A 22,811-nucleotide genomic window follows, 5' to 3' on the forward strand; every position below is an offset into this window, starting at 1 on the left:
AATAGAAAATGGAGAAATCGATGTTTATGCGATCTGGTTGGAGGGTGCCCAGACGGAAAATGCGGTGTTGCTCCTCCAATTTATGGGAGGTCTCAGTCTGGCTGTGCATGAGACCATGGACAGACATGTCAGCAAGAGAATTGAAATGGGTGGCCACTGGGAAATCCATGGCAATGCAATGGTTACCAACTCACTGGGGTGAAATTCATCCAGCCATACCAAGTTCATTATCAGGATTGAAGGGGGTCTGCTTAGAAAACAGATGGGGAGGAATATCTTCCAGCAAGAGGATGATGAATTTGTTGCCACAGGCAATTGTGGAGGCCCGGTCATTGAGTGTATTTAAGGCAGAGATTGATAGGTTAATGATTAGCCAGCACATCAAAGGTGATGGGGAGAAGGCCAGGCAATGGGGTTGAGCGGGAAAATGGATCAGGCCATGATTAAATGGTGGGGCTGACTCAATGGGTTGAATAGCCTATTTCTGCTCCCAAGACGCAACAGCATTTAAGTTCTGGTGCTTTACAGCTTCAAGGAGGGAGGGAGAGACATGGGACATCATGCCAAACATTGGCTGCTCAGGGTCAGGGTGAACCGAATTTTGGAAGACACTATCTCATCCAGATGGTGTACCAGGAGAGGCTTTCAGCCAAAGATGTTCTCGCCAAGTTTCCCGTTCACTGTGAGGACAAGCAAGTGTCTTCTACCAGGCCAGTATTGAGATTGTCATTAGACACATTCATCTGCATTGGTAGTGCATGTTGTTCATGTACCACAGCCTAGACTCACAGAGCAGATGGGTTATTCTGAACACTGTCACATAGAGAGGTTACCAGAGGAAGATTACACAATGTGTCAGTGAGGTTAATGGGGAGAACCAGGGCAATTCTACCTTCCATTTGGTCTGGGGAGAGAGGGGACATCGGTCTGATAGAACCTTAGAACACCACAGCAGAGAAGCAGGCCCTTCAGCCCTTCTCATCTGTGCCAAACTAAGTTCCTTGGAATCTACTTAATAAGTGACCTATCGTGGACACACAACATCTCCTCACTTGTCATGGAGACGCAACAGCAACTACACTTCCTGAGAAGACTGAAGTGGGGAAGAATACCAGCCACCCTCGTCAACCTTCTACAGGAGTTCTATTGAGAGCGTACCACAGTGACTGTGGAGAATTGAATGGTAGGCCAATCCACAGGACGCTAAGAGTGGTCTCCTACCCCCGCATTGACATGATTTACTGGGATCATTGTCTGAAGAGGACGCGAAAAATCATTAAGGACCCCTTCCACCTAGCGCACAGCATCTTTCAGCTGCTCCCATCGGAAAAGAGATACAGGAGGATCAGAGCCAGAACCTCCAGGCTGAGGAATAGCTTCTTCTCACAGGCAGTGAGAATGGTGAACGACGATAGGAACTGCTCACACTGACCATCCGAGACTCCAATCTTTACTAATCAATATTTATTTATTTTTATATATGTATATTTGTCCTTTGTCTTCTGTTATGCCTGGTTATGCCTGGTTATCTGCCTGCATCTTTTGCACCAAGGACTGGCTAATGCTGTTTCCTCAGGATGTACATATGCAATCGGATGATAATAAACTTGAACTTATTCTGCCTAGTCCCACTGACCTGCACCCAAACCACATCCCTCCATACCCCTCCCATCCATGAACCTGCCCAAATGTTTCTTAAAGTTCAAAATTGAGCCTACATTTACAATTCAACTGGCATCTTGTTCTATACTCCCACCACTCTCTATGTGAAGATTTTACTGTTAAACTTAACAGGAACACAACCCAATGTTCCAATTAAACTTTTTTCCCTTTCACCCTTAACCCTGTCCTCTAGCTTTTATATCACCTAACATCAGTGGAAAATTTCTGCTTGAATATACTCTATCTCAACCCACCATAATTTTGCATGCCTCTGTCAAATCTCCCCCCATTCTTCTATCCTCCAGGGAATAAAGTCCTAACCTGTTCAACATTTCTCTTTAACACAGTTGTTCAAGCCCTGGCAACATCCTTAGAAGTCTCCTCTACACTCTTATTGATATCTTATTGATATCCTTCCTGTTGTTAGGTGACCAAAACTGCACACAATGGTCCAAATTACACAACTTCACAATAACATCCCAACTCTTCTACTGAATACTTGGAGAACATCCAACTAATTTTATGACAGATATTGCCTGATGGGTTGAATGTTGTCAGCATTCACTCATTTTACATTATGTACCATTGTGGGATATTGAAGCTTCCCACAAGAGCATCCATGTTGACTCTCAACTCATTCCTAAATCAATCACAAGCAACGAGTTCCCTGTGAGCTGACAACATCTTCAAATCCTTAATAAAGTAAACTCCTACTTACCTTCTGATCTCCATTACTCCAATTTGTGATGTTTAGTTGAAACTTGTAACATATGGGGTTATAGTTAACTTCTGGAAGTTTCCATGTGACAACATCAGTGCTTTTATTGATCTTGACATTTATTGGATTGTCGAGTTTATCTGCAAGAACAGAATTTATTTTTAAGCCATAGTATGGTTGAGACAGCAAAACAAAAAAACATACATTGAAAATTGTGAATGGGATCTTAACCTATGTGCATATCTTATCCGAAAAAGTTTGGAAGTTCACTCTTTTACCAGAAGAGAGTGGCAAGATACAATCTTTTCACTCACAAGCTATTGAACCAAAGAGGCCTTAAACATCACAGAAACATTGTATAATTATAATTCAGCCAAATACAAAATGGTTCCTTCTTCCCTCAGTATTGAGGATGTCTTGGCATGGTCCACAACTGTACAACAGCCTTTAATTAGCTTAAACTTGTACACACCAGTCTCACTACCTTGCTGGCTCCATAGTAGGAGTGCGGCCAGTGTAGTGGCTGTATCACCACATTCACCCCCTTCTTAAAATGTCCCAGAGTGGGGGGGGGGGGGGGCTGTGTTCTCAGACCCGAGAGTATCTACAAGTTCAGGCGGTCCAGCAGTACCTTCGAGACTGTCGAACGACAGGCTCCTGGTGAATGGTTGGTAAGGGAAGGTCAACCTGAGGGTCAGCTGGGTCCGAGGTGACCAGTGGAGCAGGTGGGATGGTGTCTGGCAGAGTGAAGATGTAGGTGTGGTGTGGGTCCGCGGAGAGTGGAGCCCTCTGGAGAGGCAGAGAGAAGGTGTCAGCTCTCGAAAGGATCCTGGATGGGCCAGGTTCCTGGTCTAGTGGGGTACCTGATGTAGTATTAATTTGGGTTTGAAGGGAGTAAGTGCACCTGCTCAACCAGAGGGTCAGATTTGTGGGTCCTAAAGTGTTTGCGGAGGAGTACTGGTCCCAGAGACGTCAGCCACACTGGCAGGGAATAAAGGCATTTAGCTGTGAACAAGAGTGACCGTATGGCATGGAGTGCCGTGGGGAGGGCCTTTTGCCAAAAGTTGATGGACCAGTCTTTCGACCTCAGAGCCAGGAGGTCTGTTGTCCAGATTACCCCATTTTCATGTTCCACCTGCCTGTTGCCCATGGGGTTGTAGCTAGTCGTGTGACTAGATGTGGGTGCAGCTCCTCACTCATGAAGCTAGACCCCTGGTCGCCATGGATGAATGCCAGGTATCCGAACATAGTGAAGGTCTACGCCAGTGTCTTGATAATGGAGGCAGTGGGGAGGTGTCAGGGCAAGGGATGGTGAAGTGAAAGGGAGTATTAATCTATGACTGAGAGGAAATTGATGTTCTTACTCATGGAAAGCAGTGATCCCTTGAAGTCGATGCTGAGTCGCTCAAAGGGCCAAGTGGCCTTCACTACATGGGCCTGTGCGGACAGAAGAAGCGTGGTTTGCACTCCACACAGACCCTGCGGGACTCAGTCATGGTCCGGACTTCTTGGACTGTAAATGGGAGGTTCTGGGATTTAATGAAGTGGTTGGTACAGATGCGTGAAACCCAGATGGTAAAGGGTGTCATGCAGCGCCTGAAGATGTTTGGACTGACCAACAGATGGTGAACACATGGTGGCGGCGTGGTCATATGGCCAGGCCAGAAGTGACGTCTTCGGTGTGGGCGGATGTGGTGGGCATAGTAATAGCTCTCCCCAGCATTTACACATGGGGGCATCCAGAGAGTCTGAAGATGCTCCCGGTTGATCACAGAGGGCTGCAGAGCTCCCGGGGGATTTGGAGAGGCACACTTTAACAAAGTGGCTTTTCTTGCCGAATCGGGAGCCACGCAAGTTCCTCACAGGACAGTACTTTTGGGAGCACCTGTCCAACCCACACAGGGACCTGCAATACTTACAGTGGCAGACTGCATCGGCAGCTGCGATCATCTCCTCAACAACTGCTATCGTCGGCGTCTGCCATGCTAGAGGTTTGGGGAGGTGAGCATCGAAGATCTCTACATGGTGAGCTGCAGTTTCTAGGGAGTGGACCAACTCCTTGATCCTGGTAAGGGAGGCATTATTCTCCTCCAACAGTCTCTGTCAAGTGGCCCTTGACTGCAACCCTTGCACACAGGCATCTCAGACGAGTCGCTCCACCTCCCCTGCAGTCACCCCAGCTTCATCCATGCATGGGCGTGCTAGTTCTCGCAGTTCCCTCAGGTAAGCATCTGCCGTCTGGCTGCTGTACCTTGATGCTGAGCAGGTGCCGGGCAGAGAGTATGTTCGTCAGGGGCTGGCTCATGCCTTCCAGAATGGCCATTGCTGGTTTGAAATTCATTCCATCAGATAGCCTGGAAAGCACGCGAGTATATAAATCTTCCCCCACCATATGAATGCATCCTTGGGTTCTGAAAAAAGTAGCTATGGAGACTGTGGAGCCATTAATAATGATCGTCCAAGAATCATGATTCTGGAGGAGTGGAAAATTGCAAAGGTCACTCTGCTATTTAAAAAGCGAGGGAGGCAGTAGAAAGGAAATGATAAACCTGTTACCCTAACATCAGGGGTTGGTGAGGTTGTTGGAGTCGATTGTCAAGGATGAGATTACAGAGAACCTGGGAGTGCATGACAAGATAGGCCAAAGCCCGCTTGGTTTCTTTAAGTGACAAACTGACTCTTTTTTTTTTGAGGAAACCACAAGCAGGCCAGCCCGTTCCTCTCCCCCAAGTGCATTACTTCTGATCTCCCTGCTTGCCACTTTTCTACCTGCTGAGATTACAATTGGGTGGCACGATTAGTGTAGGGGTTAACGCAATGCTATCCCAGCACCAACGACCCAGTTTTGAATCCGACGCTTTCTGTAAGGAGTCAGTACATTCTCCCCATGTCTGCGTGGGCTTCCTCCAGGTGCTCTGGGTTCCTGTCACCCTTCAAAATGTACGGGGGCGCTGTTGGTTAATTGGTGTGTTGGACGGTGCAGGCTTGTGCATCAGAGGGTCTGTGACTGTTCTATACATCTAAATTTAAATACATTTAGATCCTACATGTTCTGACCAGATAGAGAAGCAAATTGCCTTACGGAAACTGGACGGTTGCAATCTCCTGCAATGCGGTAACTTGGTTTTGTTATTCATTTCACTGATACAGACGATGAGTTCGTAACTCAAGGCTAGGTCATATTTGTGACCAACACAGCCAATGTTCCTCCCTCCGGCCACAAGGTAATTTGAACAGTTGTACAGGTTATTTGAATGCATCTTCCTATAAAAAATGTGAGCATAAAATTCTTCCAGTGAATGATGGATTGCAAGGTAGATGAACGGACAGGCAAACCAACAGAGACAGGCAAATAGACAGAGGAGTGGATAAGGAGACAGACTAGCTGACGGGAGTAGAGAGGCAGACAGACTGAAAGGCAAACAGGCAGGCAGACAGACAAGGGAAACTTAATGTAGGCAGACGAGCTGACAGGCAAGCAAACAGAAGGATGGCCAGAAAGGCAGACAGACAGTCACAGAGTCATAAAGTCTGACAACACAGAAACAGGCCCTTCAGCTCAACTGGGTTTTTGACCAAGTTGTCTACTTATGCAAATCCCATTTGCCTGCATTTGACACAGGTCCCTATTTTCCTATCCATGAAACTGTCTAAATGTCTTTTGAACATCACAATTGTGCTCTTCTCTATCACTTCCTCTGGCAGCTTGTCCCATATAACCCACCAGCCTCTATGTGAAGAATCTCGTCCTCAGGACCCTTATAACACTTTTTGTTTTCACCTTAAATCTGTGCCCTCTAGTTCCAGACTCCCTAACTTAGAGAAGGACAATGACTATTCACCTCATCTATGCCCCAAGTAGCAGCATCTGGGGGGCAGGGTTTTAGATGCGAATCGTCCCCGTAATGGCAGCCGACAACACATTCCGGGGGTCCACACGCTAAGATGGTGCTGGACCCCCTTACACCTCGTGAACTGAGTAAAACGTCAGTGGGGGGGGGGGGGTGGCATCATGACATCACTTCCAGTTTCTGGACAACCAGATATCGAGAGGGACATAAAAATAGTTGGCTAGAAAGCCAACTCAACTTGCTCACCTCAACCTGAGTCAGACGTTTTCTTCCGTAGCTCTGCCATCAGAGCTCATTCTGCCGTAGCGCTACATTGGCGACCCCGATGGTTCAGATGTTTCTGAACCCAACACAATGGCACTGCACCCCACACAATTTAGTAAACCCCAATAAGATTCCCCAGTCAACCTCTTATGCTCCAAAAAATATCCCAGCCTATTCAATCTTTCCTTACAACCGAAGCCAACCAGTCCCACAACGGTCATTGTGAATCGTTTGTTTCAAGATTCAAGATTATTTTATTTTAATGTAATAAAACAGAAAATGTGATATTACACAAAATTTCTGTTGGTCTACCATAAGGCAGACAAAGATTCGCTATCAGCAGAAATTGCCCATCGCCCTTTACAGTCAGAGAAAGAGAAGCAGAAGAGAGCTCCCCATAGTTGCTGAGTGTCCACGGATTGACACTCCTACAGCCTTCACAGCCATGCAGCCTTCAGTCCAAACCATCAGTAACCCGAGCTCCAGATGCAGACCTCTGACATGATCAGGAAGCCTTCAGCACCCTCGGCACTCTCTCACATCTCAGTTTCGATACCCGGTACCCCTTCAGCCAGTCTGCAGCAGACTGCAGCCCAGTGTCAGCCTATTGAAAGCAGTCACCGGTTGCTTGCAGTCTACATGAGTTCTTCGCCTTGAGTCCACCACCTTTGCGCTCTTCAGCCTCAAAGTCCCTCACTGGTCCACGGTCATGATCACTGGTCCCATGTATCATCACTTCTGCTTCTCCTTCACAAATGGGGTGGTCTCCCCTGTTTTTCTACACCAGTCCTCTGGTTGTCCGGAAATCAACAATCCTCCTCATCGCCGCCACCATCTTGGGGCAAGACCCCAAGTTCGCAAGAGTTTAAACCAACTTAATAACATCCTTTCTATAGCTCGGCGACTAAAACTATACATCCAAAGTGTGGACACAACAATGTTTTGGACAGTTGCTCGATAGCTACATGGATATAGAAAGAAAGACAGGTTGGTTCAGAAAAATGATTGACAGAAGGACAGGCAAACATTTATGGAAAAGGAGAAATGAAACCACATACAGTCAGACAGCCATCAGGCAGAGAACTAGCTGAAGGTTCAACAAATAATACACTGATCGAGCTCCTTACCTGTAGGATAAATGGTACTGTGCATCCTCTGGTCCATCATTATAAATCTCCCAAGTACAATTCATCCACATATTTCCATAGAAAATACAGGTCAAGTTGTAAACAGAGGCAAATGAATTGCCTGAATGAACACGACAATCAGAACATTAAAATATAGTAAGTATAGTGTGTGGAATCCAAGCAACCGGCACAAATTTTTAAAAATGTAAAATAAATAAGAATAAAATAATAGATAACAAATATGCAAGCTTAAAAATTTGTCTTTATACTGTTTATTCTTAATGCAGGTGTCTCAGTTAGCGTAAGCGTAAATCTCAAGCAACCAGAAAATGCACTTAACTGGCAGCTACCAATCCCAGGTACCAGGGGTTTTACTGTATTTCGATATTTCACATACAGATTTAGTTATACGTATAAATGAACCCATCAGTTCCATTCCTATCATAGCAGATCAGAGTTTCACAGCTAATTTGCTTCCTGACTGCCCATGTCTGTCACTTCAAGTCACCAAGCTTCCTGATCACGTGTGATTTTGGAGGGCAATTTAATCTGATTGCATCCTGAAACCCTTTTAATCCCAAAATATTGCTGTTAAGTGGATTACAAAATGTCAAACAGAACCCAAAGAAAAATATAAAAACGAGCATGGAAAGAGCGTCACTAGGTCTTCCGTTTGAGTACCTTTCATCGGAACATGGGGCCTTCATCAGAACACTGTTCCTCTTTCCAAAGAGGTTGCTGGAGGTTCCCTGTACTTTCTGTTTTTATTTCAGGTTTCCGATATCTGCAGGTTCTTTTTTTTTAATTTTTATTTACCCTTGGGAGATTGTTTCACAATAAAATGCTCTCTTTCTCAATGCTGGAGAAGGCAGCCTCTCCAGTTAGGCAGAGCTGGGATGTCTAAAAGTTATTTATGTAGTAGTGAGGGGGCCATCAGCTCCGATGCTAGAAGATGTTTTATCACCACCTTCTCCCTGGCACTCAGTGAGGTCCAGAAGTTATCTCATGGTCCCTTTACAAAAGTGATATTCAATATGCTTTGGCAGTCTCTGCATTGGTGCCATCTAAGGTGATGTCAGTATCACATAAGGAACTCCCTTCGCCCTGGTCGCAATCTCTTCTCACAGCTACCTTTGAGTATAGAAGCCTGAAGTTCAGCATCTCTAGGTTCAAGAACAGTTTCTTTCCAACAGTTATCAGGCTCTTGAACCTCCCTTTGCTGCAATGATTAAGGGATACCTCCAACACCATAGTCCTTTTATGCACTCTTGCTGAGTTACATTTTGTTCCACTGGAATAACTGTGAACATTTTTTTTAACTTTTCGGTGTATTTATTGCCTTTTATATTAAATTAAGTATTTAACGTTTCATTCTTTTAGATATTTTTTAGTTATTTTTTACAAAGTACAGTTACAGTGAATATGTACAGTATATTCTACAATGTATTTGTCAATACACTAACTGTAATTATTATTATGCTATTGCACCATTGTAATGAATATTCCGTGTGGCAATGTATATGGGAGATGCGCTAGCACTTGACTTCGAGCTTGCCTCCAATTTCTGGGCTCCAATGTGCAGATGTGGAAGGCAGATTTGAGCAGATGAGCAGAACGGTCATCCAAAGTTATGCATGATCTCACCCATCTCACTGCTTCATTGGTAGCTGCCTGCATTATTTTCTGTATGTCTGATTTTGCGTCTGCATGTTTTTGCACTGAGGACCGGGGAACACTGTTTCACCAAGTTCTACTTGTGCAATCAGATGGCAATAAATTTGACTTAACTGTCAAAGGAGGGGAGTAAAGAAAATGAAAGCAGTAATTTCTCTGTATCTTTCAGTGTTCACCATCATGTTAACGTAGAATATTACATATGTGTTATAGTTTTTATTACTCTTGATAAATACTGTATATGTTTTGACACAAATGGAAAATAAAATTTAAAAAAAACATAAAATATTACAGGCCCCTTAGCCCACAATATTATTCTGACCACTTCACAATCATTTTTCCCTACCTCTGAAATAACCCTCTATTTTTCTTCTATGTGGATGTCTAAGAGTCTTTTAAATGTTCCTATTGTACCAGCCTCCACCACCACCACCCCGGCAATGTATTGCAGGCACCCACTACTCTCTGTGTAAAAGAAAATTCCCCCTGAAATCTTCTCTAAACATTCATCCCCTCTCTGTGTGGCTCCACCACATCAGGAAATGTGCTTTCTTGGGTCATGGTCGTAGTCAGGTCCATCCCAGATTCCCTTTTCCCAAACTACCAAGGTGAATACCAATACATAAAGTGATTCAGCAAACCATTCAAAATGAAAACATACGTGGTAGGTTAAAAGTTCCCTGAGTCCAATTGCTGGATATTTCAGCATTATTGTCTTCAGAATATAGAAGCTTTACTTGAGCAAAAATTCCCCGGTGTAATTCCAAATTCATCTTCTTGCGGTGTACTTGCAGGTAAAAACTGTCAAACTAAATTTGGGGAGAAAAAAAAGCAAATTGAAACCTCGATTTGTTAATACAAATTTGTGTTAGATGCACGTTCAAGGTAGGATGGACATGCAGAGAAAGTTACAGTGTGGGGTTAGGGTTTGGTCATTAATTGACCCAAGGTGTTGAAAAGCCAATTTAAGCAACCAGAAGACTTAGAAAGAGGTGGAGATCATTTACCCCTCTAGAACTCGCACCTTATTTCAATAAGATCATGGCTAATCAGATCTTTGACTTCACTTCCCTTTCTGATTCTCTTTGATCCTTGATAGACTAAAAATTGATTAGGCTGAATACCCACCATTCTCTGGGGCACAGAAATTCATACATTCCCAGACTTCTAGGAGAACAAATTCCACTTCATCTGAGATGGATGATGCCTTTCATTGAAAGTCTGCTCTCCAGATCTTGTCTCCCTGACAGGAAAAACATCCTCTCAACTTTTGACTGGCCAAGTCCCTAGAACTGTGTTTCAATAAGATTATTTCTCACTCTCTCAAAGCAGACAGTACAAGCCCAAACACATTCATTCTTTCCTTAGAATCTGCCACCAATCAGTCCATTGAATCTGTGCAGGATAAATTATTTATACGGGCAATACATATGCAATGCAAATACTCAGGAATGCAGAAGAGTGCAGAAGGAAGTAAGCATATCCAGGTCTGTCACAGGCTAGCCTTCATTTCAAGAGGAATAGAATATAAGAGCAGGGATGTCATCTTGTGGCTTTATAAAGCACTGGTGAGACCTCACTTGAGTATTGGGAGTTTTGGGCTCCTCATTTAAGAAAAAATATGCTGAAGTTGGAGAGGGTCCAAAGGAGGTTCTCTAGGATGATTCCGGGAATAAAAGAGTTATCATATGAGGAGCGTTTGACCGCTCTTGGTCTGTATTCATTGAAATTTAGGAGAATGAGAGGGGATCTCATTGAAACAATTTGAATGTTGAAAGTCATGGACATCATAGATGTAGAAAGGTGGGAGAGTCTAGGGCAAGAGGGTATAACATCAGGATTGAAGACTGTCTGCTTAGAACAGTAGGAATTTCTTCAGCCAGAGCCCAAAGACCAGCACTTCCAGGTTCGAAAACCTCTCATTAGTACACTAATCTGAACTATTGAAAGTCACTGTTTGCACGAGGATTACAGTGAACACTTAGCATCTATTTTATGTATTTATGGTCTCTTTTAATTTATTTTAATTAGTCGACTATTATAGTTTTTCTCTATAAGTGCCTATTGGGTTTCACCAAGAAAGCTGATTTAAGTTTGGAAAGATCCTAACTTCCTATAATCTCTAAATAAATTAACATAATCTGGTGGTTAAACATATTTTGAAGATATGGATACACTTTAGAAAACATTTTGGTTTAATGAGATTTTCTCACTCTCATCCTATTTTTCTCTAATTATTTCTTTAAACCTTCCACGATTGACGTAACTTTTAAAGAGTGGTATAGATTGGGCATTAAATGTTTTAAACATTTATTTGTCGAGGGGAGTCTCACTTCCTTTGAACAACTTTCAGTTAAATACAGTCTACCAAATACTCATTTTTTTGTTGTCTACAGATTAGAGATTTTTTACGATCTCAATTACATACATTTTTTCAGAGGACTTATAAAAATTTAATTGATGTAATTTTTAATTTATAACCTTTCTATAATGGTTCACTATCTAACATTTATGTTATGTGGTTAGGAGTAAGAGAGGCACCCTCAGATAAAATTTAAAAAGCCTGGGAACAGGACTACAGCTTTTAATTTCTGAAGAAACTTAGAATGTAATTTTCAAATCGGATAATACCTCTTTTTTATGTGCCCACCACTCTCTCCTACAATTTAAAGTAGTCGACAGGGCTCACATGTCCAAAGTCAAACTATCTCATTTTTATGAGAATGTATGAGCTTGTTGTGATTAATGCAACAATGGAGATGCTTCATCAATTCATATGTTCTGGACATATCAGAGACTTGAGGAATACTGGATTGAAGTATTTCAAACTTTCTCTTTGTATCTTTAGCTGCGTTCTGCATCATTTTAAATTACAGCACAGTACAGGCCCATCAGCCCACAATGTTATGTTGACCTATGGCAATAGGGATAATCCTGGGAGTTATTTTCTGGTGATACTACATCAGTGTTGTGCAAACTAATAGAAAGGATTTTTAAGGAATAGGATGTATGAGCATTTGATTAAGTACAATCTACTCAAGGATAGTCAGCATTGTTTTGTAAAGGGAAGGCCGTGCCTCACGATCCTAATTAAGGAAACAAAAGTAATTCATGAAAGTAGGGTGATAGATATGGTCTATATAGATTATATAGATGGCAGTCTCTTCAATCTGAGGCGCCTGCAAGCTCACACCAAGACACAAGAGAAACTTGTCCATGAACTACTCTTTGCAGACGATGCCGCTTTAGTTCACATTCAGAGCCAGCTCTTCAGCGTTTGACGTCCTGCTTTGCGGAAACTGCCAAAATGTTTGGCCTGGAAGTCAGCCTGAAGAAAACTGAGGTCCTCCATCAGCCAGCTCCCCACCATGACTACCAGCCCCCCCACATCTCCATCGGGCACACAAAACTCAAAACGGTCAACCAGTTTACCTATCTCGGCTGCACCATTTCATCGGATGCAAGGATCGACAATGAGATGGACAACAGACTCGCCAAGGCAAATAGCGCCTTTGGAAGACTACACAAAAGAGTCTGGAAAAACAACCAACTGAAAAACCTCACAAAGATAAGCGTATACAGAGCCGTTGTCATACCCACACTCCTGTTCAGCTCCAAATCATGGGTCCTCTACCGGCATCACCTACGGCTCCTAGAACGCTTCCACCAGCGTTGTCTCCGCTCCATCCTCAACATCCATTGGAGCGCTTTCATCCCTAACGTCGAAGTACTCGAGATGGCAGAGGTCGACAGCATCGAGTCCACGCTGCTGAAGATCCAGATGCGCTGGGTGGGTCACGTCTCCAGAATGGAGGACCATCGCCTTCCCAAAATCGTGTTATATGGCGAGCTCTCCACTGGCCACCGTGACAGAGGTGCACCAAAGAAAATGTACAAAGACTGCCTAAAGAAATCTCTTGGTGCCTGCCACATTGACCACCGCCAGTGGGCTGATATCACCTCAAACCGTGCATCTTGGCGCCTCACAGTTAGGCGGGCAGCAACCTCCTTTGAAGAAGACCGCAGAGCCCACCTCACTGACAAAAGGCAAAGGAGGAAAAACCCAACACCCAACCCCAACCAACCAATTTTCCCCTGCAGCCACTGCAACCGTGTCTGCCTGTCCCGCATCGGACTTGTCAGCCACCAACGAGCCTGCAGCTGACGTGGACATTTACCCCCTCCATAAATCTTCGTCCGCGAAGCCAAGCCAAAGAAGAGAGAAGAAGATATAGATTTTAATAAGACATTTGTCAAGGTCCCCCATGAGAGACTCATTCAGAAAGTCAGGAGGCATGGGATCCATGGCACCTTTGCTGTGTGGATTAAATATTGGTTCACATGTCCAAAGCAGAGAGTAGTAGTGGACAGAAGGTATACTGCTTTGAGGTCAGTAGCTAAATGACCTAGCTGAAGAAGCAGAAGATTGGTTCAGTAAGTTTGAGAATGATGCAAAGGTTGGAGGAGTTGTGCCTAACACAGAAGGTTGACGTAGGTTACAAAAGGACATAGACAAGATGCAGAGTTGGGTGGAAAAGTGGCAGGTAGAGTTCAATCCAGATAAGTGTGAGATGATGCATTTTGAAAGGTCACACTAGAAGCTGAGTACAGGGTTAATAGATTTATACTTAACAGTGTGAAGGAACAGAAGGTCCTTTGGATCCAAATCCCTATCTCTCTCAGGTTACTATGCAGGTTGACAGGATAGTGAAGGAAACCTATGGGATGTTGAGCTTCATTAATAAGGGGTTGAGTTCAAGAGTCAAGAGGTCATTTTGCAACTCTACAAAGATCTGGTGAGACCACATAGAATATTGTGTTCAGTTCTGGTCACCTCATTACAGGAAAGATGTGGAAGCTATGGAGAGGACACGGAGGAGATTTACCAGGATGTTGCCTGGATTGGAAAATAAGTCTTATAAGGCAAGGTTAGGAGACATGGGACTTTTTTCTTTTGAATAAAGAAGGATGAGATGAGGTTGAATAGAGTTGTACCAGATTTTGAGGCAACACCAAGGACATCCCTACAAAGCGAAAGTTTAGCGGAGACATCAGGGGTATTTTGGGTTTGTTTTTTGTACACAGAATTTTTGGTGCCTGGAATGCCTTGTCAGTGATGGTGGTAGAGGATATTAGGGGCAATTAAAAGACAATTAGGCAGGCACATGAAAAAAAAGGTGTTACAAGGGAGGAAAGGTTTTGTACGTTTTTTTGTAGGAATATATGGGTCGGCAAAGCATCGAGGGCCTGTACTTTGCTGTAATGTTCTACGTTGTATGGAAACCTACTCCACGAGAATCTAATTTTCCCCACCTCAGGCCCATAACCCTTTATTTTTCTTACATCCATGTGCCTATCTCAGATTCTTTTGAACATCCCTGTAGTGGCAGTCTCCACCACAGATGGATTTCGGCAAGGTACCGGCAATGCATTCTGGGCACCCATACTGCAGGAGCATGATAGAAATATCATGCCGAGATGATATTCAAAACAATGGGCAATTTATTAAAGCTGATGCACATCAGACCAGTCAAATTGGATCTTCTGAGCAAGATTTTGGTACAGGTTTTATAGTCTCAATGGACACAATTACAGAAACTTGATTAACTTAGGTTTACTGTTGATTACAGAATGAGAGTTACAAAGATCTAGTTATTGGTTGATTACAACATGGGATGCTTATTTATCTACAACTTTAACTTATTTAACAATGGGTCCAAGTTTCTGTTTACAACAACGGTGATGTTATGATTCAAATCAAGTCAACTTTATTGTCATCTGATTCTACAACTATAACCTGACGAAACAGTGTTCTCTGGTCCTCAGTGCAAAAACATGCAGACATGGCTGCTAGAGGTCCAAGACTGGGAAATGAATATTCAATGGTATACGAGGGATAAAAGACCCTAATGGGAGTTATCTACAGGCCTCCAAACAGTAGCTTGAATATAGGGTGCAAGTTCAATCAAGATTAAAAATTGGCATGTCGCAAAGGTAATGCTACGGTTGTTATGGGGGATTTCAACATGCAGGTAGATTAGGAAAATCAGATTGGTATTGAACGTCAAGAAAGGGAGTTTCTGGAGAGCCTGCGAGCTGGATTCTTAGAGTAGCTTGTACTAGAACCTACCAGGGAGAAAGCAATTCCAGATTTAGTGCTGTGCAATGTCCAAGATTTGATGAGGGAACTCAAGGTAAAGGAGCCTTTAGGAGGCAGTGACCATATGATACGTTCTAATCTACAATTTGAAAGAGAGAAGGGAAAATCAGAAGTGTCAATATTACAGTTGAACAAAGGGGGCTATGGGAGCCATGAGGAGGAGCTGGTTAAAGTTGACAGGAAAGATACCCTGGCAGGGATGACCGTGGAACAACAAAGGCAGGTATATCTGGAAATAACACAGAAGATGCAGGATCAGCTCATTCCAAAGAGGAAGAAAGATACTAAGGGGTGTAAGGGATGACTGAGGCTGACAAGGGAAGTCAAACACAGTATAAAAATAAAAGTGAAGAAGTATAACAAAGGAAAGATGAGTGGGAAGCCAGAGAATTGGGAAAATTTTAAAGACCAATGAAGGTAACTAAAAAGGCAAAATAGGGAGAAAAGATGAGGTACGAAGGAAAGCTAGCCAAGAATATAAAGAAGTATAGTCAAAGCTCCTTTAGGTATTGTTTCAGAGTTCTCTGTTGTGAATTGGCCTATGTGTTGTGTGGTTTTATATTAAAAAGTGATAGTTTGCCTTAGAGAGCCAAGGTGAAGGTGGACTACCGAGAGAGTGGGAAACAGACTGAGCATGTGCAGAAAATGATCTAAAAATGTCTGGACTTGGACGATAAACCACCACTGGGTGGTGCTGTGGCGTGCAAGGAGGCCCAGAGCAGGAGTCATGGTCTGGAGGACAGTTTAGAATGTTGGGATTTCAAAAAGGATGAACATTCCGAAGGGAGCCAGAAGGATCCGGACCAAGCCAGTGGTTTCTCTCTCTGCAAGCAACACAAGACAACTTCAAATTTTGTGCTCTCTCTCTCTTTCTCTAAAAGATCTTTTGGTTTCAGTTTACCAAACAAACTGAATTTTGTTTCTGATCTTTGCTTCGGTTGAAATCGAAGTTTTGTGAGTCTCGTGTGTTTTGTATTTGTTTTGTGTCTACGTTTTTTCTCTGTGGGCTGGTTGGAAATATAAGTTGACTTTAATTACATATGTTATATTTAAGCTGGTGAATTTATTAGTTTTACACTGTTATAGAGATTTGCATAGTAACCAGTGGGTATTGATATAAAAGGGGGATTTTAAATTAAAGTTTGAAGGTGAATTTTTGTTAATAAAGTAATTGTTCATCTTTACCCCTGTGTGATCTGCCTTCTTTGTGGTTGCTGGTTTGATCTTGTAACATAATTTGGGGGAATCGTCTGGGATCAAATCAATTTGGAAGCTTTAGGGGCGATTGAATTGTGCTTAGTAATCAGTCGTCTGAGTTTGACTCAACCTCCAGCTTGAAATTAAAACTAAACGGTGAGTGCATAAATCACCAGCAGAAAACCAGCAACTATGAACATTGACCAGTTCATAGCGAACCCTTCAGTGGTTCATTTAAAAATGGTTGAAAAGTCAGAACTGATAGTTATAGTTGGCAAGTTAAAACTTCTTACAGTAAGAACTGGGATGAAAAAGGAAATTGCCCGAAAGATTGTTAAGCACTATGTAGGAAAGGGGGTATTTGAAGAAGCTGCATTAGAACAGTTTCCAAAGAAAACTTCAGAGGAAGTAAAGTTGGCTTTGAGAAAACTAGTTAGAGGAAAAAAGAGAGGCAGAAAGGAAAGCCAAATGGGAAGCAGTAAGGCAGGCAGAAATGGAGGAGAGAGAAAGAATGGAAGCATGAGCTAGAACTAGCTAAATTAAAGCTGGCCCAAACACAAGGAAAGGGAGAAGCCCAAAACCCACATGCTAGTCAGAAGGAGAGATTTCTGGTCAGTAGAGAAGTGAGGTTAGTTCCTCCATTTGAGGAAGCTGAAATAGACCAATACTTTCAACATTTTGAGAAAGTAGCTGTAAATTTAAAATGGCCACCAGACCAGTGGTCAATCCTGCTATAAATTGTTCTTAAAGAGAAAGTCCAACAGGTATACTCGTGTCTCACTGTACAACAAGCAGCTGATTATGAATTTGTAAAGCAGGCTATACTCTAATGTTATGAACTAGTCCCAGAGGCTTAAAGACAAAAGTTCAGGAATTTAAAAAAGCCAGGAACCCAATCTTACCTGGATTTTGCTTATAGGAAGGTTGTGCGTTTTGATCGGTGGTGTGCCGCAATGAAAGTAGAAAATAACTTTGATTTATTGAAGGAAATCATTCTGATTGAGGAGATTAAAAATTGTGTTCCTAACATATTCAAGTGTACTTGGCAGAGAAAAATATAGAAATTTGGCAAGAATAGACTAAATTCGCAGAGGAATATGCTTTAACCCACAAGTCTAAGTGGACACCAGGGAAAACCTTTCAAATGAATACTGCTGATAATCCAAGTAGAGTAGAGAGAAAATCTAGAAGTGAGGTTAAAGGAAGAGAGGAAGAGAAATGAGTGAAGGAAAAATTTTCGAGTGTTATTTGCTACTATTTTAAGAAGCCAGGGCACATAATAACAATTTGTCCTGTACTGAAAAGGAAGAAAGAGGTGGTACCAACTGCCTGTGTTCAGAGTGAGAAAGTTAGGGATATTTTTAAACCATTCATGACTGAAGGTTTCATTTTGGTTAAAGAAGGATCCAATCAAGTGTCAGTTAAAATCCTGAGGGATACTGGAGCAGCTCAATCGCTTGTATTAAGCAACATTTTGAATTTTGGTGAGGAGACCGATACTGGAGATGTGACTTTAATTAAAGGCAATGCTGGTGAAGCAGAGCCTATACCTTTGCATAGAATAGTGATGAAATCAGACTTAGTTAATGGTCCGGTTACGATAGGGATAAGATCAAGTCTGCAGGTGGATGGAGTTTCTCTTTTGTTAGGAAATGATTTAGCAGAGGGTATAGTCATACCTGTGGTGAAACTCACAAGTAAGCCATTGGTTTATGAGTCCACAAAGGATTTGGAAATCTACCCTGCGTGTGCCATTACTAGAGCCATTACTAGAAAAAAGATAGAGGTAGAGAAAGTCTGTGATGATCCTATAGTGGAGGCAAGCATTGAGGACAAACCTAAGGATCCAGCTTTGCTGTTGTCAAGAGAAGAATAAATAGCTAGACAAAAGCATGATCCTGATCTTGCTGGGATAAGAGATAAGATTCTGTCTAACCAGGAAATTGAAACTGTGCCAGTAGGTAACTTTGTTCAAAATGGAATATTGATGAGAAAGTGGAGACCACAAGTGATACCTGCCAGTGAAAACTGGGCTGTTATAAGGCAAGTTGTAATTCCCAAGACATACAGGAATGAAATATTAAAGTTGGCTCATAATATACCTTTAGGAGGTCATATTGGAGAGAAGAAGTCAGTAGAAAAGATAAGGAAACAGTTTTATTGGCCGAAATTAAGGAAGGATGTTGTGAACTTTTGTAGAACCTGTGACACTTGTCAACTGGTGGGCAAGCCTAATCAAGGACTAGTTTACAACCCATCCCTGCTTTCGGGGAGCCCTTCTCAAAAGTGATAGTGGATTTTGTTGGCCCATTGTCAAAAACCAAAGCAGGTCTGAGTCACCATGAATTCATGAAAGGGAAATAATGCTTGACTAATCTTCTGGAATTTTTTTGAGGATGTAACTATGAAAATGGACAAGGTAGAGCCAGTGGATGTAGTGTACCTGAACATTCAGAAAGCCTTTGATAAGGTTCCACATAGGAGACTGGTGGCCAAAATTAGAGCACATGGTACTGACGGATAGAAAATTGTTGGCAGACAGGAAACAAAGTGGAGGGATTAACGGGCCCCTGTCTGAAGGGCAGGCAGAGACTAGTGGGGTACCGCAAGGCTCAGTGCTGGGACTGCACTGGGTGGCAGTGTGAAATGAGAGGAGGATGTTATGAGAATGCAGGATGACTTGGACAGGTTGAGTGAGTGGGCAGATGCAGTTTAATGTGGATAAATGTGAGGTTATCCACTTTGGTGGCAAGAACAGGAAGGCAGATTACGATCTGAATGGTGTCAAGTTAGGAAAAGGGGAAGCACAATGAGATCTAGGTGTCCTTGTTCATCAGTCACTGAAAGTAAGCATGAAGGAAGCCAATGGCATGTGGCTTTCATAACAAGGGGAGTTGAATATAGGAGCAGAGAGGTCCTTCTGCAGTTGTACAGGGCCCTGTTGAGACCACACTTGGAATATTGTGTCCAGTTCTGGTCTCCAAGTTTGAGGAAGGACATTCTTGCTGTTGAGGGAGTGCAGTGTAGGTTTACAAGGTTAATTCCCAGGATGGCAGGATTGTCCTATATTGAAAGATTAGAGTGACTGGAATTTAAAAGGATGAGGTGGGGGGTTCTGATTGAAACATACAAGATTATTAAGGGATTGGGCATGCTGGAGGCAGCATCATGAGCTATGAGAAGGGACTGGACCACTGCATCCATCCATGGTTTCTGGTTAACCCTGGTTGTAAAGCATTTGATCTCAGTAATATCCTCAATGCACTTGCTGATGCAGCCAGTCACTGAGCTTGTGTGCTCCTCGATGCTTACATGACTGTTGAAGATAACTGCCTACCTGAAACAGCTCCAGTCTGTGGTCTCAAAGCAGTCTTCTAGCGCTGCTCTGGCCATGTCCTGATCTCCCTGTAAACTGACCTAGTTTGTTTTGCCAGCGTTCTGTACACTGGGGTTAGCAGATCAGATATGTGATCCGAGTAACCAAGGTGGGGGGAGCAAGGTGCAGGCTTGTATGAACCAGGGACGTTTGTGAACACCTGATCCAGGTTGTTCTCTCCTCTGGTGGCAGAGTTTGCATGCTGTTGAAACTGTGGTAAAATCATTTTCAGTTTGGCATGATTGAAGTCAACAGCAACAATCATGGCAGTGTCTCTATCTGCCCTGAAGGAGTGAAGGCCATCCAGCTGGATTGCTGAGTCTGGAATAGTGTCCTGGAGCCATATTTCTGTAATCGCCAGAGCACAGCAGCCCTTTTTGGTTCAGATGCAGCCTCAGGTAATCCGTTTTCTTCTCCAGCGATCTTACATTTGAGAGTAAGATCGCCGGAAGCTCAGGCCTGAAGGGGTTAACTTTCAGTCTAACCCTGATGCCGGCCCGTTTTCCACGCTTCTGCCTTCTCCAGCATCACTTCTGATGGCCTCTCGTGGTCCGCTCCACAGTTTGCAGCAGTCTGCATTCCCTCCTTCAGTAAGTTTAAACTGCACAGAAGCTTACCAATCTGATCCACTAATGTGACAACCTGGATGGTGTTTTGTATTTTGATGAGTTACCTGATCGTAGATACAACATGGTGAGTTGGAGATTTCACCATTGTGAGGAGCCAAAATGGCTGCTGCAATTTGGTGTGCCACCATCTTGGAATGATTGTAACTAACTTAAAAATAAATTTGATTTCCTATAACAACAAAGCATTCCCCTTCTAACATGATTAATTGTGTTCCTGAAGCAATTTAGGTGCCAACGCTGCTGAATTCCATGACTCTACTCCTCAGCCTATCTGGTTCCCACATTAGCATAATCCACATCTCATTTTACTAGGCCAAGCCTTCCCAATTCTATCCCCCACAGCACATACAGATGATGCATGAACATTTTGCGAACACACTGCAAATGTGACACTGATTTTACAATCTCCTCTCTCACCACTTCTCCCTCCTGCCAATCAACCTCCTGATGAGCTGTTCTAATAAAGACTGGCCACTCTTTCAGGCAAATGCCAATGTTAAGCAGGTTATTGTGCGCCATCCAAATTTGTAATATATTGTAAGGTATTCCGAAAGATTGGATAAGATCTACCTTGCTATCATTTGAATCGAGGTACTTGTAGTCAAGCTGATAATATATATTCCCTTCACACGTGCAGTTTCCATCCCAAGACAAGGTGTACTCTCCGAAACTTCCAAAGGAAATCTGAATATTTGTGGGCGGATTCCTCTTAACTTTGGAAGATAACATTAGCAGAATTAGTTAGTGAACATGTGTAAATGGGAAACACACATCCTATTTTGACATAATGTTGCATGCCTGAAAAGGACCAAGAACACAATGCCTTAAAATTTGGGATGAAATATGAAAGTCTGCATATGCAATGATTGTAGTAAAAACACAAAAATGCTGGAGGAACTCAGCAGGTCTCGCAGCCTCCATAGGAGGTAAAAACATATAACCATATAACCATCCAAATCCTTGGTGAATCAAGTCAAATGGAAAACCATAGTAAAATTTATTTATTTTTAACATAATTTAGACATACAGCCCTTTCAGTCCACAAGCCCGTGCCACCTGATTTCACCTTATTGACCTACAGCCCGGTAAGTTTTGAAGGTTGGGACGAAACTGGAGCGCCCATAGGAAACCCATTCAGACACAAAGAGAGCATATAAACACTTGGTAGTCAGTGCCGGATTCAAACCCAAGTCGCTGGCGCTACAACAGCGTTGTGCTAACTGCTACACTAAACCGCACCACCCTTAATACATTCATTTTTATAGAATATTAATGCCAGAATAATGTTTTTGGTTAGGGGAGCAGGCATTATAAGTTGGGGGGGGGGGGGTGCGCATGTGAAAATTCTGCCTTTGCTCTGTTCTAAATGATCTCTCTCTGTAACCCCAAGCTCTAGGTTATGATTTGTTTGCTGTAATTATGTATGAGTTGACTTGTTGGCAGTACACAAAAAAAAGTCTTTTGCCTGAACCTTGGTTCGGGTGACAATAAACTTAAATTTCAGTGAATCACCTTGCCTGTAATGAGTGCAGGTTAAAAGACAGTGGTTTCAAAGGGAAATGGATAATCCAGCACTGTCTGTAAGGAGTTTGAACCTTCTCCCAGTGTCTGCGTGAGTTTCCTCTGTTATGAGCCCAGAGGGCTCCAAAACCCAGCAGCAATAGAAATTCACCAAGACAAATGGTTACTTAAACCAAAGTTGCCTTTAATTATCTTTAAACATGAAAACAGGATCAAACTTTATTACTATTCACTTAACCTAACTTAATTCCCTTCTAATTCTAAACGCACGTGTATATAATGTGTGTGTGTGTGTGTGTGTGTGTGTGTGTGTGTGTGTGTGTGTGTGTGTGTGTGTGTGTGTGTGTGTGTGTGTGTGTGTGTGTGTGAGTGTGTGTGTGTGTGTGTGTGTGTGTGTGTAAGTTCAGAAAAGTTATTTGATTCACAGTTCAATCTCACTTCTCATTCCTCCAAGTTCACTGGTATCAGGCAATTCTGATACTGTGCACAGAATTTTACATTTATGACATTTCACCAGGCTTTGGTTCTTGAAAGGTAAATGGTTACCACTCAGGAAGTTAGTTGTTAGTTTTCAGAGAGATTTGTTGCTCGTTGGACACCCACAATTGATTCCTTCAGTGTGTTTTCAAAGA

General features: G+C 42.8%; 1 protein-coding gene across 4 annotated transcripts in view; it reads right to left on the bottom strand.

The window, feature by feature from the left end:
• Positions 1–22,811, bottom strand: part of LOC138739609 (interleukin-5 receptor subunit alpha-like) — a 68,989-nt gene that overhangs the window by 11,797 nt on the left and 34,381 nt on the right. For all 4 annotated transcript variants that reach the window (XM_069891998.1, XM_069891999.1, XM_069891997.1 and 1 more), the window contains 5 exons: positions 21,229–21,371; positions 9,958–10,105; positions 7,623–7,743; positions 5,463–5,644; positions 2,381–2,520 (listed from right to left, as the gene is read on the bottom strand). In XM_069891998.1, the coding sequence (XP_069748099.1) occupies positions 2,381–2,520; positions 5,463–5,644; positions 7,623–7,743; positions 9,958–10,105; positions 21,229–21,371 (734 nt within the window). The remainder of the gene's footprint in view (positions 1–2,380; positions 2,521–5,462; positions 5,645–7,622; positions 7,744–9,957; positions 10,106–21,228; positions 21,372–22,811) is intronic.

This window comes from Narcine bancroftii, chromosome 7 (assembly GCF_036971445.1).
Source record: "Narcine bancroftii isolate sNarBan1 chromosome 7, sNarBan1.hap1, whole genome shotgun sequence".
Classification (NCBI taxonomy): Eukaryota; Metazoa; Chordata; class Chondrichthyes; order Torpediniformes; family Narcinidae; genus Narcine; species Narcine bancroftii.